The following is a 19,204-nucleotide window of genomic DNA, read 5'->3' as shown; positions in this document are numbered from 1 at the left end:
ATCTGTAAGCGAGTAGAGACTAGCTGCTTCACACTCCATAAACCTTAAAACCCTGTAACACCGTTTTTGTTCTATATTCAGGAGAAACTGGACTTTGCCATGAAGGAGATCCTATTTGACCTGCTGAGTGTTGGGAAACCTGCCAAAGCCTTCAGTCTAAATCCAGAGGTAAAGAACACTCACACAGACATATAGCCACATGAGCACGCATGTGCACATGCACGTGCACGCACACACACACACACACACACACACACACACACACACACACACACACACACACACACACACATCTACAGTACTATAAATCCCTAAGGCATGTTAGATGAATGAGCATTCAAATCTTTACGTGTGTTTCTTAAGCCGTTTTCACACATGCGTACAGGAACATTGCCTGTAAATCAATAACGGCTATTTCCCGGAATTTCCCTTCACACCTGAGGGATCACATGTGTAAAGACAGCCGTGACAGAAGCTGTATTTTGGGGGGCGGGGTGGGGGACACAGAGCTCCATGCAGCATGTACTCCACACACCCCCGCCCCCCCTCTGCTCCTCTCTGCTTTGAGCAGACGAGTGAATGGGACAGGAGGAGAAACAGAAAGGAACATGTGGAAGCATGTTTAAAACCGCCCGCTGTGGGACTATTTCGTCCAGAAAGGCGACAAAGTACGATGTGAATTGTGCGATGCTGCTCTTTGAGTGCCAGGCAGTGGAAAACAAAACATTTCTCCTCTGATGAGGCTCCGTGCAGACTACAGAGACATATGCTTGGGATACATGGCGACGTGAACGCGATCCAATACAAATGAATGCTGCTGTCTGCAGGCAGGCAGTGGGAAACGACATTTGTCGCTTAGGCTTTCTCCGGAGTCAACTATCATGCGTCTCAACACGCGTCTTCCACATGGACTGTGAAGACCCCACTTGTTTGTGTTAAACCATTTGTTAAAAGTAAGTCATCCTCTCCTCCGTTCCTCCTCTCTCTGGCTCTCTCTCGTGTGTGTGTATCGCGGCATACCGGTCTTATCACGCGTTTAAACGCTGGTGGCGTCTAGTTTTTTTGGCGGGGAGCGCTCTGGGCGTTTTAAGCTGAAAAAAGTAGAACATTTGGAGGAAAAGCGCGCTGCTCGTCTTTTCCACTTCCCCTACCTCTTCTCCTCCCAGAGAGATCTTCAACCTCCGCTGCTCCCAGAATTGGCAATAATCTGGCTTTCATGTTCACAGTGAACAACATCAAACAGACGAAACCAGCTGGCTACCGTCCGTGTGATCGTTGTGTCCTAAACTGTACTGCACGCGACTGCAGGGGAAAACAAAACAAAGCACGGAAAAAAATGCTCCGTGCGCTGTGTTTTGCGTGCAATGGAAGCGCTCTCAACATGATTTCCATAGCGTTCTGACTGAAAAAAGCGCGTTTGGTGTGAACGCCGCCTAAGGCTGCTGTGCTGTGTCTGTGTTCCAGCGTATGAACATCGGCCTGCGGGCCTTCCTGGTGATAGCGGACGCTCTGCAGCAGAAGGACGGGGAGCCTCCTATGCCTAACACGGGAGCCACGCTTCCCTCGGGGAACTCCCTGAAGAAGAAGAAGACCTACCTCAGCAAGACCCTCACTGAAGAGGAGGCCAAACTCATAGGTCTGTGAGCGTGTGTGTGTGTGTGTGTGTGTGTGTGTGTGTGTGCGAGTGTGTGTGTGTGTGTGTGCACGTGTGTGTGTGTGTGTGTGTGTGTGTGTATTGTGCATGCATTTCCTCTCTGTAATTCCACATCCATGTCGTCGTCCTCTGTTCTCTGCAGGCATGTCGCTCTACTACTCCCAGGTGCGTAAGGCCCTAGACAACATCCTGAGGCACCTGGACAAGGAGGTGGGTCGCTGCATGATGCTCACCAACGTCCAGATGCTCAACAAAGAACCAGAGGACATGATCACGTATGTCAACTACACAGGCCAACATCTCCACATACTTTTCAGTCTTCTAATGCTACTAATAGAGAGCCGCAGGAATGAGTCCGGAAAACATGGATGCTAACACTCCCGGTTCTTCACTGTTTCTGTCTATGGGATTTTTGAATGGGTTTTTGGCGCGATGCTTCAAATGAGGTCTGTGGGCAATGCAAGCTTATTCAAACGCGAACCAGTGTTCAGCAGGATAATCTTCACACATGAGGACCACTTTTATGAGTTTTGAAGCTTTTACGTGCCATTAAAAGGGCGGCTAGCTAGCAAACGACTAAATGAGACTACACTGTTGAGTCGACGGGGATATTATACGTCAATAACGTCATCACTTCAAAGGACGAACACGGCAATTCTCTTTCCCTCACCTGGTTCAGCCCGGGGTAATCAGTGCACAGCAGCGCACACATCAACAACACTCCAGGTTGAGTGGTGACGTGATGTGGAAGCCTATCCGACACTGTGTGTAGTTCTGGATTAGATTAGCACAAGCTTTTTACTTCTAGGGCTCGACTTTACGCTTCAAAACTCATGAAAGTGGTCCTCATGTGTGAAGATTATCCCGCTGAACACAGGGTCGCGTTTGATTAAGCTTGCGTTGCCCAGAGACCTTATTTGAAGCATCGCGCCAAAAACCCATTCAAAAATCCCATAGGCAGAAACAGTGAAGAACCAGGAAGTACGGGACTTCCGCGTTCCGACTACAAAAAGACGTCATCCCTGCGGCTCTCTATACTATAAGCCCTAATTTGAAATGGCAAATATGGAACTGACAACTGAAACATTGATGGCTGCCTCTCTACTGACTTTGTTCATTTCATTCATTGAATAAATGATATTTTAGCTTTCAAATCAAGTGAGTGAGCTTTTACAGCAAACATGAGTATTACATGTCTTTTGAGGGTATACTATTTTAACACATAAGTCACATTTGTAAACATTTACCACAGACGCAGACATCTTAATATGTGTTAATGTACCTAAACTCTTTAAATTTCAAATGTGGGGCTTCAACTCTGTCTCTCCCTCCTTCTATGTCGTTGGCAGTGGAGAGAGGAAGCCTAAAATCGACCTGTTCAGGACGTGTGTGGCAGCTGTTCCTCGCATCCTTCCTGACGGCATGTCCAAGCCCGAGCTCATCGACCTGCTCTCACGGTGAGTTAGAGATGGAGACAGGATGACTTGGTGAGTTAACGATAGAGACAGGATGCCTTGGTGAGTTAACAATAGAGACAGGATGACTTGGTGAGTTAACGATAGAGACAGGATGACTTGGTGAGTTAACAATAGAGACAGGATGACTTGGTGAGTTAACGATAGAGACAGGATGACTTGGTGAGTTAACAATAGAGACAGGATGACTTGGTGAGTTAACGATAGAGACAGGATGACTTGGTGAGTTAGCGATAGAGACAGGATGACTTGGTGAGTTAACAATAGAGACAGGATGCCTTGGTGAGTTAACAATAGAGACAGGATGACTTGGTGAGTTAACAATAGAGACAGGATGACTTGGTGAGTTAACAATAGAGACAGGATGTCTTGGTGAGTTAACGATAGAGACAGGATGACTTGGTGAGTTAACAATAGAGACAGGATGACTTGGTGAGTTAACAATAGAGACAGGATGACTTGGTGAGTTAACAATAGAGACAGGATGACTTGGTGAGTTAACAATAGAGACAGGATGACTTGGTGAGTTAACAATAGAGACAGGATGACTTGGTGAGTTAACGATAGAGACAGGATGACTTGGTGAGTTAACAATAGAGACAGGATGACTTGGTGAGTTAACAATAGAGACAGGATGACTTGGTGAGTTAACGATAGAGACAGGATGACTTGGTGAGTTAACGATAGAGACAGGATGACTTGGTGAGTTAACGATAGAGACAGGATGACTTGTGCGTTTTCGAATGCATGGTGACAGAGGCAGAGTAAGGTGGGCTGCCCCTGCAGTTATTGCGAAGTCGCGCTCGTTTATTTCACTCGCTGTCACTGAGATATCAGACATATGGTTTCCATTTCTAGCTATCAATGAGATCTTAGTCATTCTGCTCTGTTTATACGTTTCCCATCTCACAGACTGACGGTCCACATGGACGATGAGCTCCGCCTCATTTCCCAGAACTCCCTGCAGAGCCTGCTATTAGATTTCTCAGACTGGAGGGAAGACGTCCTGTTCGGTTACACACACTTCCTTTTGCGAGAGGTAAGCTCTCAAGAATCATTTGATGAAGAGATTTTGAGACATTACTGAAGTGTTTACTGTAGTTATTCCTCTACCTGTAGTTGTAGGTTTAGGTTCAGTTTATTTTCACATACAGTTGATCAAAACTGAAAAATGGGGGAAGAAAAAAGAAATACAAATTGTGAAGATAAGATAAGGAAACCTCAAGGGGCTTAAAAACCACCGTATTCCAAAGGGAAAAGAAAACAAGTCAAGATGACAGCCAAAGACATAACCGTACTCTTTTTTGCATCTATCTTGCACCTGTCTGGCATTAACATGAAATACTGTTGAATGTAAAATGCAGTAGAATTGAATCTGTCTATACCATAATGCAAAACTCCTGTGTTCCATAATCAACTTGTTAACAGATGGTTCCTTGCAACTTCTAACAGCTGAAGTGAGATCATTTTCCCCTCGTAGTAGCAGGAGTTCAGCCAAATCGAAATGCAACAAGCAAACAGTCAAAAGAAGGACCCATGTACAGATGGATAGATACACGATAGGAAGATACAAAGGTCTGGAAAGGAACAAAAGGTTTTATAATTTATACGATGACAACTGTCTGGGTCTGTCTGTTTATGTTTGTACTTCATACCACAATGTGTGGTCTAGAGCAGTGATCCTCACTATTTCTTCTATGAGAGCCGCACTGGCAGGACAAAGTCAATAGGAGAGCCACTTTTACCCCAAAACACCAAAAGCCACCCCAACCAAGCACATCTGCCTACCATTTTTTTGTGTTTTATTGTTTTCCACACACACACACACACACACACACACACACACACACACACACACACACACACACACACACACACATATATATACCAGTTTCCCCTAGAAAATCTTTCAGGCCTGGAGGGATTTCGAAACGTACCCCGACCGCAACGGTGGGGGCCGTCGGTGGGGGCCGTCGGTGGGAGCCGTCGCTGGCGACGCTAAAGTTTTAGCTAACCTGTTCACATCTATGTTCGCAATGGCATCCCAAGTATCATCATACTATTATGGGATGCGATGCGAACAGTTGTATTATGGGATGTGCGTTTCCCAGGCAACGACACACATTGACACGTTTTGGAACAGCGCTGCACGCTGGCACAATACTCCTAAAAGCAAAATGCAATGATTTGGCACCTTCTATTACTGTCAACACCAGTATTGTTGTATTGTAATAATATGCCATAAAGGTTTATTGAAATTTTGGGGAGAGCAGGGAGGGGGGAAAATATATATATATATATATTTTTTTTTTTCCAATTTCTTAGAGCTGCCAACTAAAGCTTCGAGAGCCGCGCAATGAGGAACTAGGGTCTAGAGGAAAGTCAAATCTGAATCTGAAAACAATGACGGCATGTCTTTGTTCTTATTGCTCTCCGATCTCTCCCAGGTCCAAGACACCCATCAGGGTCTGCAGGACGCTTCGGTCAAACTCCTCCTTCAGCTGCTCACACAGTGGAGGCTGGCCTTGCAGCTCCAGGGGAAGATGCGAGGTGGAACTGAGGTTTGTACAGTGTAGTGTGAAGCTTCACACAGTGGAGGCTGGCCTTGCAGCTCCAGGGGAAGATGCGAGGTGGAACTGAGGTTTGTACAGTGTAGTGTGAAGCTTCACACAGTGGAGGCTGGCCTTGCAGCTCCAGGGGAAGATGCGAGGTGGAACTGAGGTTTGTACGGTGTAGTGTGAAGCTTCACACAGTGGAGGCTGGCCTTGCAGCTCCAGGGGAAGATGCGATGTGGAACTGAGGTTTGTACAGTGTAGTGTGAAGCTTCACTCTGTGTTGCTCTCATGTTAGCCACCTTTTGCTACACCAATCCTATCCTAATGTGACATCTGGAGAGAATGGTGCGTCTCACCACTGCACATCCGGCATTTTCAAAAGGACAATGATTAGTACACGGGGTGGCATTACATCGTTTGGGATTTTGTGGAAACTTAGGGGAAATGTTGCAACTCACTTCTCATGTTTTCAGAATTACACATGTAATGTAATGCAATGTAATGTAATGTAATGTAATGCAAAATTACACTTGCTGGCCCAAGGGGAGTTGCTATAATTACAGGTCAAAACAAGGTGACAATGTTTGTTAACATACAAATAAAGACTATTACTATCATTGCTGCTGTTATTATGTGTAGTGTGATGTCTACTCTCTCACAAATAAGATGTTTCTCAGTATCCTGTCCACCCTGTCTGTCTTCATCGTCTCTCCATCAGACCAGCCCCAGACTGCCAGAGCGCAGTCCTCACTGCTCGGTGCTCCACGCGGTGGAGGGCCTGGCTCTGCTGCTCCTCTGTTCATGTCAGATCAGCACCAGGAAGCTGGCTGTGGGCGTGCTGAGAGAAATACGCTGCCTCTTCACAGCCCTCGGACACGCTGAGGTACGCTGAGGTTCTCACCGACCAGACAGAGCAGCAGGAGAATCATTCACTAGTCACTGTCTCATCAGCCAAATAGACCAAATCACCGTGACGTCACCATGTAAACAACATTTACTTCCGGGTACCACTTTGGGAAGGCGGCAGGTTTAAATTTGCGTGTTGTCAAATAAATGCTGTCAAACCCTCTCGTTGTTTTCGGCCGACTACTTTCAATTTAAATGTTCAAACGGTTGGTAAACATGTTTGTCCAACGTATCTAGCCTTTCTTCTGTGTTTGTTTTATGTAGTGTTAGCTAGCTAATAACGTTTGTTTACAACTGTCAAACTCGCAGTTTTTTTGCAGACTCGTTAACGTTACGTTACAGACAGAGGCGACTGACGGCGCTCCGATAGAGCTCAGAACCCGGATGTTGTAGCTGTAGTAAGCCGGTGCCGCCGAATCCAGAGTTCTCTTTGCTCATGTTTGCCCTTTGCAGAGGGAATTCTGAATAATCCAAATCTTGACCCGCTCTTTATGGTCACTGGACACTAGGGGTGTCACAATATATCGTCCCACGAAATTTCGCGATAGTAAAACGTCACGATATGTATCGTTGAGATGAAATCTCATATCGTGAAAAAAAAAAAATCAAAAAATCAAAAAATCAAAAAATCAAAAATAGACAAAGAAACGTCTTTGTTTGTTGAAGTTCAATGTGTGGAAAGTAGTTCAGTTGAACAAGTCTCTGAAGAGACACATGAGAAGTTATACAGGAGAGAAACCATTCAATTGAGTTTCTGGCAAAACTGTTTACTTGACAGGAAAAACTGAAGATGCATAAAAAATAGACTAAGAAAAGTCTTGTTGTTTGAGTTTGAAGAAAAACTGAAGATGCATAATGAGAATTTATACTGCTGAGAAACCTTTTAGTTCAAAGTAAATCTAAGTGACTGTGTAACTCATTCTATTTCAAGATAAGCCTTATCTCCAATCTCATGTTTTTTCTAGTTGTTATTGTAATAACAATTTCCCACAACAGCATGTTTTGTATTTGTGCATTTCAAATAAAATACTACTTTTCCAGTCATATATTGTCATTATTCAAGTAAAAAAAAATATTGTTAAAATCGTATCGTATCGTATCGTTATCGTGAACCCAGTATCGTGATACGTATCGTATCGTGAACTGAGTGTATCGTGACACCCCTACTGGACACCCAACAACACAACACGAACAAACCATTTTTGTCTTCTTTGTCTGTTTTTGTCTTCAACACGTCAGTTTGTGCCGTTCACCGCCATTATGTGTGGAGGTAACCGGAACCAGGGGTAACCGGAAGTAAATGTAAACATCCCCGCTGATTTGGTCTATACATTTAAATTTACCTCCAAGTGATTATAATGTGAATGTGATACTTTATCGATCTGACAGAGGGATTGAGAAGGAGGGTGATCTCAGTGCCAAGCTGACCTGCTGATAATTGTTTATCAAAGTGATTGAAATAAAGAAATGTGCCCGCCACAGACACACAAATTACCAGTGTTTATCGGGCAGCTGGTGCTAAATTGCCATTTGGCTCAAGAAGGAGGGAGAAACACAGAGAGTGCAGGACAGAAGGGAAGAAGCCATCTTGACTGGGGCTGTAATTACAGATAGAGCATTTGCACATTGTGTGACGCTGCTGTAAGAAGAGCTGTTTGTATAAATGTCTTTGGCTCTAGGATGATGACAAACCCATGATAGAGATCATGGACCAGCTGAGCCCAGCTGTAATGGACAGCTTTGTTCACGTGGCTGTCTCTGACTCGGTGAGCACCCTTTTACTAAGTGTATCAGTGTTTGGGGTGTATCAATAATATCTGGATTCATACTACTTCTAACATCACTTCTTTTGCTGGTGTAGATCCTTTGTCTTATATTTCTCTCCTTGCTCTCTTCACTTCTTTTCTCTTCTCCTCGCTCCTCTCTCCCATGTTTCTCAGTCCACTCTGCCACTGAGCCACCATGTTGACCTCCAGTGGCTGGTGGAGTGGACGGCTCGGCTGGTGAGCAGTGCCTACGATGTGAAGAGCCCCAGCCATGTGTGGATTTTTGCCCAGTGTGTGAAGGACCCCTGGGTGCTGTGTCTGCACAGCTTCCTGCGCCAGGAGCACCTGCCCAAGCACTGCCCCATCGCCCTGGGCTACGCCTGGCCCTACGCCTTCACACGGCTACAGCTGCTGCTGCCCCTGGTGGACCCCAAGTACGAGAGCAGCACACATTACAGTGACAGTCTAGGCATTTACCAGGGTCACGTTGAGTGATTGCAACATTAGAATAGGCTTAAATTCATAGATCACCAAAATTACAACCAATATTAAGCGGTCCAATGATCAGAATATCTATGGCCATAGCACAGATACATACTTGAAGGACAGCCCCAGTGTAACGTTACTTTTGGCTTACACTAGTAGAAAAGGAGAGATAGGATGAATCTATCTAAAGTTACTGCTGTCCTCAAAGCATATATCCAAGTACACCCAGCAACAGTGAGATGTAGAGGCAAAACAACAAATGATATATACACATGAAAGATTAAAATATTCAATGTCTCTGTTCTCCTTCTTTGCCTGTCTTTCTACAGCACCCCAGTGAATGCTAAGAAGACCAGCACAGCAGGCTCTAGCGACAGCTACATCCCTCTGTGGCGAAACTACCTGATCCTGTGTCTGGGCGTGGCCAAGCCCAGCATCATGTCCCCTGGTCACCTCAGAGCGTCCACACCTGAGATCACCGCCACCACGCCTGATGGCAGCGTCACCTACGACAACAAGGTCTGTGTTGTTTTTTAACAGAATATGAACAGACGAACAAACTCAGACACAGGAAACGAGAAAGAAAAAAACAACAACAACAAACAAACAAAACAAAAAACATACATATAGTATTAACACGTTAACTGCCAACGACGTATTGATACGTCAAGCAGAATCCAACCGTTGACTGCCAGCGACGTATTGATACGTCAAAAAAATCTTTTTTTTTTTTTTGACGGTGGGGCGTTGATCAATCCCTTTTACGTCTCCTATACAATTATTGGAGGTATTGAATGTGTATAATCTATTTTACCGACCCACTAAGTGTTGACAGTGCTCCCCCAGACGAGCGAAATCAAAGAAAAAACTGCCGCGGGAGCAAGCCATTCAAGGAAATGGCGAGGCGATTTTACAGTAATCCACACTTGTCTTGCCCGAGAGCGACCGCGCAGGCAGCAGCACACAGAGAGCGGAGAGCGATTTGCAAAATAGATTATAGGTGAAACACACTTTGAAACACCTCAGAAAGGCCAGAATCAACATCTGCCCATCGCCCACGCATTCCCCGGCCCATCTTGACTCGCACAAGGAGCGTCCGCACGCAGGCAAGCAGGCAGGCAGGCACGCAGGCAGGCAGGCAGGCAGCAGCAACGCGCTTCTGACACGCCCGCTGTAGAGCCAGGAGGAAGGAGGAGAAGACACACGGAGGGAGGATGTCCATGCCGACTTCCTCAAACAGCGGCCGTGCAGACAGGCACAGGACAGCAGCAAAGCACTGAGACTGTGACGGCCGCTGCAGCCAAGAAGAGGGAGGAGTTGAAGCAACTCTCCCTCTCGCTCTCTCCCTCTCTCTCTCTCTCTCTCTCGCTCTCTCTCTCTCCCTCCCTCCCTCTCTCTCTCTCTCTCTCTCTCTCTCCCTCTCCCCCTCTCACTAGGATTAAACCTAGTGCGTCTCCCTCCCGAGAGGGAGGGAGAGAGAGAGAGAGGGAGAGAGAGAGAGAGAGAGAGAGGGAGGGAGAGCGAGGGGAAGGGAGAGAGAGAGAGAGAGAGCGAGAGGGGGAGGGAGAGAGAGAGAGAGAGAGAGCCAAAAATGAATGGTTAAAGTGACAGTTCTATCGAATTTCACAAAAAGCCGTTTATCTCTGAATATTTTTTCTGACGCTAAAACCATGCTGTATTCAACTGCTAATGCTTACATAACTACTAACTCTACAAACTAACTCTTTTAGACAGAGAAAGTACACATTCTATTAGTACTTTTGAGATATTGTATGTTCACAAACTCCAAGCAGAAAATAATCCTCGGCTCTTGTAAAATGAGCCACAATCCTCAAAAAACGGCTTGGCAGAAGCTACCTACAGCAAGAAAAAAACGGCTGGCAGTCAATGTGTTAACAGTTATTGTGATGTGGTGCTACCATCCATATAACCATCCATATAAAGTGCTTATGTGCTTGCAAGAGATGCTGCACATGGGGTCCCACGCAAGGCGTCCAACAGGAACTAGTCGGGCAGGTCATCCACAGCCCCCCACCTCGTCGAGGTAGGTTAGAAACAGATGCCAAATTGGTTCTCAGGGATCTGAGCCTCTCCATTCTTATAACAGAACTCATGTCCGTCAACCACAGTTGGAAAGAAGGTGAAGAGGGGGACTTCCATTTTTTCAGAATACGTTTTTTGGCAACAGTTGTTCCCAGTGTCAGAGACTGCTGCACAGCTGTGGGGAAGCCCAGAGAGGTCTCCGAGCAGCTGAAGATGGCTTTGTAGGCCTTAGAGTACCAGTCAAATATTCTGGCCCAAAATCCCATCAGTGAAGGGCAGAACCAGAAGGCATGAGACAGAGTGCCCTCTGACACCTGACATCTGTCACACAGTGGAGAGACAGAGGAGAAGAACTTGTGCAATTTATGCTTAGAATAGTGAAGACGGTGAGCCACTTTAAATTGAATCAGCTGGTACCTACTATTAACTGAGCAGAGTTGTACCACAGACAAACTTCTTCCCATATAATGTCAGATAAATCAATACCAAGCTCTCCCTGCCACGCTTCTCTAATCCTCTCTGTAGAGGCCGTGTTGCAGTTGTCAAACAGACAGACAAATCTGGAGATAAGATGCTTGGAGTGGGGAGGGCTCAGCAATACATCAAAAAAAGCATGTTCCTTTAGGAGCACCTCAAAGGTGTGAATATTGGATCGAACATAATTTCTGCTTTGCAGGAATCTGAACCAGCTTGTGCCAGGCAACTCAAACTTCCGCTTCAGTAGATCAAAAGATGCAAAATGACCATCTATGTAAAGGTCTTTGATAGAAACTAGCCCATTCTCACTCCAGGCATGGTAGTTTCTGTCCGACCATGGAGCCAAAAAAGAGTGATTGAAACAGATTGGTGGGTGAACAGAAACATCCGGCAGACTCAAAACACTCCTACTTTGGTTTAAAATTCTGACAGTTTTTCATGATAAACCTTAAATTTACATTTTCTAAGGTCCTAGGCTTCTTCTTCTTTTTTTTTCAGATTTTTTATCCCAGTTTTATCCCCCATTAGTGCTAATTTAAATGTATTTGTCCTGGTTGGTGCTCCACCCTCTGACGATCTGGGGAGAGCCGAAACTGGCTCCATGCTTCCTCCGAGACATGGGCAGTAGCCAGCCGCTTCTTTTCACCTGACAGGGGAAGCTTCACCGGTAGGACATAGCACGTGGGAGGATCACGCCAGGATATTGCATGTTTTGCTGTGGTGTTCCTATATGAAGGAAACCCCCAGGGGGCACGGGGAGAACATGCAAACTCCACACAGAAATGCCCTTTTGACGACCCCACCCGGGCGGTGGGCACTCGAGGACATGCGGACGGGCACGCACTTCAGTGCTCACAGCGTCCCAGGTGGGAATCGAACCCAGGACCTTCTAGCTGTGAGGCGACAGCGCTTACCACTAGCGTCCATTTTCAGCCACAGGGGGGCCCCGGAAGCTAAGTTGCCCGGAGTCCCTTGATGCCAGTACATCAGAGCCCTAACATTGGCAGCCCAGTAGTAGTGTCTAAATACTGGTAAGGCCAGTCCTCCCTCAGACGTGTGTCTTTGCAAGTGAGTTTTCGAAATTCTGTGGTTCTTGTAGTTCCAGATGTAGGACAGAATTACAGAATCCAGTTATTTGAAAAAAGCTGATGTGAGAAAGCTGGGAAGATTTTGACAAAGATAAAGGAACCTATGAAGAGAAACCATCTTAACTGAGTTCATACGGCCAATCATGGAGAGGGGCAGGATTTTCCAGTTTTCTATACACTGCTTGAGTTCTGAAACGAAGTCCGCAAAGTTCAACTTAAATATTAGTTTAGGATCTCTGGGTATGGTCAAGCCAAAATAGGTGAGGCGGTCTTTTGCCAATTTTAATGGGAGATTTTCCAGGAAACTGGGAGTGAAGACATCAGAGAGAGGCATAAAATCACTCTGTCCAGTTAATCGTGTATCCGGACAGTTTACCGAATGAGGTGATTAATTTTAGGAGGGGGAAGATAGATTTCTCTGAATTGTGTAGGTATAGTATTACATCGTCGGCATACAAACTGATGTGTGTCTCATGCCTCCGATGGTCAGGCCTGCAAGACTTGGGTGACTACGTATTTTTAGGGCAAGGGGCTCGAGCGTGACGGCAAAGAGGGCCGGCGAGAGAGGGCAACCCCGCTGGAATGAGCAAAGCAATGGAAAACTGGTTGACTTGTCACCATTGGTTATAACTGAACTTGTTGGACTAGCGTAGATGAGCTTCACCCAGGATATAAATGACTCGCCAAACCCGAATCTGTGCAATGACTCAAACATATAAGGCCACTCAACCTGATCGAACGCCTTCTGCGCATCAAGTGATAGAATGGCTGCACCGTTGGTCTTACTATGATCTGCATACATGGTGTTGAGGAGACGTCTGACATTGGAGAAAGAGAACCTGTTGGGGATGAACCCTGTCTGGTCGGGATGAATAATGGATGACAAATGTTTATTTAGACGGGTAGCCAGCGTTTTAGTGATTATCTTCCTGTCAGAATTCTGGAGCGCTATGGATCTGTAGCTGGCCGGGTCTACTTCCTCCTTCCCCTTTTTTTAAATGACATTCTAAGGAGGAGTGGGGCGAGGATGTCACAGAATTTCTTGTAAAATTCTGCACCGAATCCATCCGGTCCGGCAGCTTTGCCTGATGGAAATGATTTAATGGCAGAAGTTATTTCTTACTGAGCATGAAGAGAGCTGCGCGCTTGACATCGGTCCTAATGATTCTTGCTTCTGGTGCGGCAGTCAGATAAGATACAGTAACAAGCAGTGGAGGACTCGCACACAGAACTATAGACAAGACAAGGTCTTAAAAAATCAGATCCATTTTATTGAGGATCGGCACAAATTGGCAGCAAACGTTTCAGTCCTAGTTGGACTATCGTCAGTGCAGTACTGGGCGGCCGTGGTGGCAGTGTCTTTGTAGAGTTCTCAATCAAGCTGGAGAGCTTGATTAGGCACACCTGGAGTAGCCTCACATGGGGCAGGTAATCAGCACAGCTAGCTCATGTCAGACAAATCACATCAATCAATCAACCAATCACATGTCCATACCTATACATGAACCAGAGGTATAAAGGTAAGTATATACATTATTAGATTATAGGCCATGGGACTAGTAGTGCATACAGACATTCACAAAAAGCAGGCCATTTCGAGTTCTTCATTCAAGCCATTGGGATGCAATGTTTTAAGATAATAGATCCATTTACACTCGCACTGTAACAGTGCTTGGTCGACATTGCCACCACGACGTTTTGGAAAAATTGTATCAATGCCACAAAAAGCTAGGTCAGAAAGAGAATGATTGCCATCGGCAAAGTGCCTTGCTACACCTGATTTGGGGTCAGCACGGCGAATAGAGCTCTTATGCTCATTGATTCTGATTCTCAACTGTCTCTTAGTCTTGCCACAGTATTGGATACCACATTTGATGCATATGATTAAATAGACCACATTAGTGGAACTGCATGTTATCATTTTCTTTATTTTGTACTCCTTTTTAGTGGCAAAGCTGGTAAAGGTGTTAACCTTTTTACCATTAGAACAGGCAGCACAATTGCGGCATGGGAAAAAGCCTGTGGCATTGTCCAGACGTCTCTGGTGGGTGAGTTTTCTGTGTGAGTCTGCATGCACTAGTGTGTCCCGAACATTCTTGGCTCTGGAAAAGGAGAAAAGGGGAAGAGAGTCAAAGATCTGCTTTCCAGTATCATCAACAGACAGGACATTCCAATGCTTTTTCACTATAGTGCAAATGTCACGACCTAGTGGTGAACAGGTAGTATTGAATACACATGGAAATGCTTTTTGTTTTTTGGCTTTATCCTTTGTTAACAACTCATTTCTGCTTTTCTCCGAGGCTCTATCTAATGCTTTCTCCAAGACATCTCGTGGGTAGCCTCTCTGCAGGAACTGGTCAAAGAGTTTGTGAACTTCTCCCTGAAAATCATCATCTCTAGTATTGCGGCTGTAGGCAGTCCAAAAAAGCCGCGAGGGGCTAAACATGAGAGGAAAACACTGTGACGCGCATAGTAAAATAATTCAGTTCCACTCCAATAGCTGCGTTTTAACATGAATCGTTTACTTCAAAACACACAGAAAAAATACATATGGTACAGGTACCAAGTCTGATTTTGTGTGTATAAATGCGGTCAAAGAAAAGTATCCACTCCCAAGCTCACCCCCTCTCTCTCTGACAATGCACAAACAGGTGAACAGGTGAAGACAATCATTATCACCACCACTCACACCCAGCCCGTGGTGACCACGCCCACCACCATGACAGTGAATAATAATGAGTGTAGAAAACACAGGAGTCTTACAGCTCCTACATTCCGGCCCCTTAATTATCCAATAATTACACAATAATTACACATTATGTAGGAGACGACAAGAAAAGCTCAAAAAATGCAATAGTTTGTTTTTTTTCGTTATTTTTTTTTTTGTATAAATGTCCCTTTTGAAAATGTCCTTTTTTGAAAATGTTCTTTCTTCCTTAGACAAAAAACAAAAATGGGAAAGTTCCGCAGCCTAGTAAGGAGTGATCTTTATTACAATCACTTAGTCAGTTAAGTCAGAAAAAATGTCGTCAATGTCCATGTGTCAATGTCAAAGTCAATGTCTATGAAGTTCAAAGGTGTCCTTCAGACAGATGTCCTCACGACTCTTCTGCTTCCTGTAGAAGGCAAACCTTGGTGATCGGCCTGTCCAGACAGCTGGTTTTGGTCTTGATCCGCACCATACGGACAAGTCCTCTTCTGTCTGGGATGGTTTGCACAATCCTTCCTGTAAGCCAAGAGTTGCGAGGTGCTAAGTCATCAACAATGAGCACAACATCTCCGGGAACAAAGTTGCGCTTGACACTTGACCACTTCTGACGTTCCTGCAGCAGAGGCAAATATTCCCTGATCCATCGTTTCCAAAACAAGTCCGACATGTACTGAACTTGTCTCCATCTGCGACGAGCGTATATGTCCTCCTTATGAAACTGTCCCGGTGGCAAAGATGGCTTGGTCTTAAGCAACAAAAGATGGTTAGGAGTTAATGCTTCCAAGTCATTGGGATCAGTGGATGCTCTAGTAATGGGACGGCTGTTGATGATAGCTTCCACTTCGCATAGAACTGTGTGAAGACCCTCTTCGTCAAGGTTCTGCACCTTCAGGGTAGAATTCAAGACCTTCCTCACAGATCTAATCATCCGTTCCCATACTCCGCCATGATGTGATCCAGTAGGGGGATTGAAAATCCACTTTATTCCTTTCTGAAGGAGGGCGTTGTTGATCTGAGCCAGATTCCAACCTTCCAAAGCCTCCCTCAGTACACGCTCCGCTCCGACAAAGTTGGTTCCATTATCGGAGCGTAATTCCTGTACTTGTCCACGTCGTGCTATAAAGCGTCGAAGAGCATTAATGAAAGCATCTGTATCCAATGAGGATGCCACTTCAATGTGGATGGCTCTTACTGTTAAGCATGTGAAGAGAACTCCATACTTCTTCAACATACTCCTTCCTCGTTTAACCTCAAAGGGTCCAAAGTAATCCACTCCAACATGGGTGAATGGAGGTTCATCTGGAGAAACTCTGTCCCGAGGTAAATCTGCCATCTGCTGGTGACCTGGAGTTGCATGCAGTCGCCGACAGACAATACACTTGGACAAAACTCTCCTTATGGCCACACTTGCTCCTGGAATCCAGTATCTTTGCCGCAGCCTAGATAACATGTGGTTACGACCACCATGTCCCACTTCTTGATGTATGTGCTGAAGAATGATGTCAGAAAGGTGAAGGTCTTTCGCCAATATGGCAGGATGTTTTGATTCTTCAGGCATAGCTGCCCTACTTAGCCGTCCTCCAACTCTAAGTACACCATCTTTAAGAACTGGATTGAGCTTGTAGATGTGGCTAGTTCTTTTCACACTGTCTCCTTTGAGCAAGCTGCTGAATTCATCTGGATACCTCTTCCTTTGACAGAAACAGATGATCTCCATCTCAGCTTTCCTGAGTTCCTTAATTGAAAGGAAACCACTGACAGCATGATTCTTGATACTCTCCATCTCCTTCTTCATCTCTCTGTCCTGTTGGTCCTTATCCATGCCAGACTGAGCAAGAGTTACACTCAATTGTTTCCTCTTCCGACTAAGACTCAGTAGCAGGCTCTTAAACTTCAGGATCCAACCAACCATCTTCTTCAGATGTAGCCAAGATGAGAAGTGAGTGATCAAACGGGTTACTGCATCCATCTCTTCTTCAGCCTGCACAGCATTCACCACCAAACTCGTCTTGACTTCAGGATCATCCAAGCAGATTCCTCCAGAGCCATCAGGATTTACAGGCCACTCATCTTCAGGTCCAATGAGGAACTGAGGTCCAGAAACCCACGTGTTGTCTTTCAACAGCGACTCCACAGTTACTCCCCTGGAGGCCAAATCAGCAGGATTGCTGTTGGTGTTAACGTACCTCCACTGAGACGGACTGGATGCGCTGAGTATCTTAGACACCCTGTTGGCGACGAAGGTTCGAAACCTCGAGGTCTCATTCTGGATGTACTTCAGTACGGAAGTACTATCTGTCCAAAAGACTGAGTCCTGAAGTTGCATTTGGAGCTCCTTCCTCCACATCCTGTCCATTCGACTTGCCACCATGGCAGCTGTCAGCTCCATACGAGGGATGGTGATTGGTTTCAATGGGGCTACTCTGGCTTTCCCCATTATGAATGTGCAGTGCACTTGTCTGTGGATGTTGTGTAGCAACAAATATGTCACTGTTCCATAGCCGCTTTGACTTGCATCTGCAAAGTGGTGCAACTGAGCTGAAACGGCTTCACCAAAGTCCATCGGTTTCAGACATCTATCCACTTTAAAATCTTCAAGATGACAGAGCTCCTTCAGCCATTCCGTCCACTCTTGTGCAGCTGATGCCGGTATAGCATCGTCCCAGCCAAGCTCCTTTCTACACAGGTCTTGAAGAATCTTTTTAGCAGATAGAACAACAGGTGCCAAGATTCCTAAGGGATCATATATCGAACTGACTGTGGAGAGGATGCCTCTTCTCGTCAAGGGTCTGTCTTTGATCATGATTTTGAATTTAAAGACATCTGACTGAACACACCACTGAACGCCCAATGCTCTTTCCACAGGAAGTGTGTCGTTGTCCAAGTCCAGATCCTTGACTTCCTTCGCTCTCTCCTTTGGAGGTATAGCCGCTAGCACGTTGCGTCGGTTGCTAATCCACTTTGTGAGTTGAAATCCCCCTTTAGCACAAAGGGCACAAAGGTCTTGACAGAGTGCTATGGCCTCCTCTTCAGAATCCACAGATGCAAGGCAATCATCAACATAGAAATTGTGCAGGACTGTGTCAACTACATTGGGGTTGAACTGCTCCCGATGGTCCTCTGCACACTTTCTAAGGGCAAAACTTGCACAGCTGGGTGAGGATGTAGCTCCGAACAGATGTACAACCATTCTGTGCTCTACCAGGTCCTGATGATGATCTCCAGCCGGCCACCAGAGAAACCTCAACAGATCAGAATCTTCAGCTGGTACTCTAACTTGAAGAAACATGGCCTCGATGTCTGCCATGAGCACAACAGGCTCCTTTCTGAATCGCGTCATGACTCCAATCAGCGTGCTGGTCAGATCTGGTCCCTGTAGGAGCTGTGCATTCAAAGATGTTCCCTGGAACGTAGCTCCACAGTCGAACACGACCCTGATCTTTTTCTTCGTTGGGTGGTATACACCGTGATGTGGTATATACCAGACCCTTCCGTCACTGCGTTCCAGATCTTCAGCAGGCATTTTCTCTGCATACCCCTTGTAGATGATGTCATTCATGAAAACAGTGTAATCAGCATGAAATGATGCATCTTTGTCAAACCTCCTCTTGAGGCTCAGAGTGCGCTGTTCTGCAACTCTCCTGTTGTTTGGCATGTTAACATCCCTTTTCCTCAAAGGTAAGCCAATACTGTAATGGCCATCCATCAACTTAGCAGACTTTGTGACGTACTCCATAAAATGACCGTCCTCCCTTGACAATCCCATCTGCTCATCTTGACTGCATTCTGGAAAATCGGCCTTTAGCTGCTGCTTCCACAGATCATCTAGGCTTGCGACAGAGATCCTATTGACTCGGACATCTGGCATTCCACAAGTAACTTCATAACCCCTGAGAGGTCCATTCACGGTCCAACCCAACATAGTTTTGATTGCGTATGGGCCCCCGTCTACACTCTGAACCACTTGCCATGGCTCCAATGCCTGGGGAACATTGGTTCCAATCAACAGGTCAATCCCTGAATCAATCTCCGTTATTTGTATGT

General features: G+C 45.7%; 1 protein-coding gene across 1 annotated transcript in view; it reads left to right on the top strand.

Moving 5' to 3' along the window:
• The window catches only part of fryb (furry homolog b), a gene marked incomplete at its 5' end in the record, with an annotated part of 215,811 nt that overhangs the window by 90,532 nt on the left and 106,075 nt on the right, over window positions 1-19,204 (top strand). The window contains 10 exons of the mRNA XM_083643518.1: window positions 82-168; window positions 1,465-1,636; window positions 1,797-1,929; window positions 3,004-3,111; window positions 4,042-4,168; window positions 5,577-5,690; window positions 6,403-6,567; window positions 8,270-8,356; window positions 8,531-8,790; window positions 9,172-9,361. Of these exons, the coding sequence (XP_083499644.1) occupies window positions 82-168; window positions 1,465-1,636; window positions 1,797-1,929; window positions 3,004-3,111; window positions 4,042-4,168; window positions 5,577-5,690; window positions 6,403-6,567; window positions 8,270-8,356; window positions 8,531-8,790; window positions 9,172-9,361 (1,443 nt within the window). The remainder of the gene's footprint in view (window positions 1-81; window positions 169-1,464; window positions 1,637-1,796; window positions 1,930-3,003; window positions 3,112-4,041; window positions 4,169-5,576; window positions 5,691-6,402; window positions 6,568-8,269; window positions 8,357-8,530; window positions 8,791-9,171; window positions 9,362-19,204) is intronic.

Source organism: Poromitra crassiceps (genome assembly GCF_964638095.1).
Source record: "Poromitra crassiceps genome assembly, chromosome: 1".
NCBI lineage: Eukaryota > Metazoa > Chordata > Actinopteri > Beryciformes > Melamphaidae > Poromitra > Poromitra crassiceps.
The sequence above is the reverse complement of the archived record's forward strand: the minus strand, read 5'-3'. Positions and strand labels throughout refer to the sequence as shown.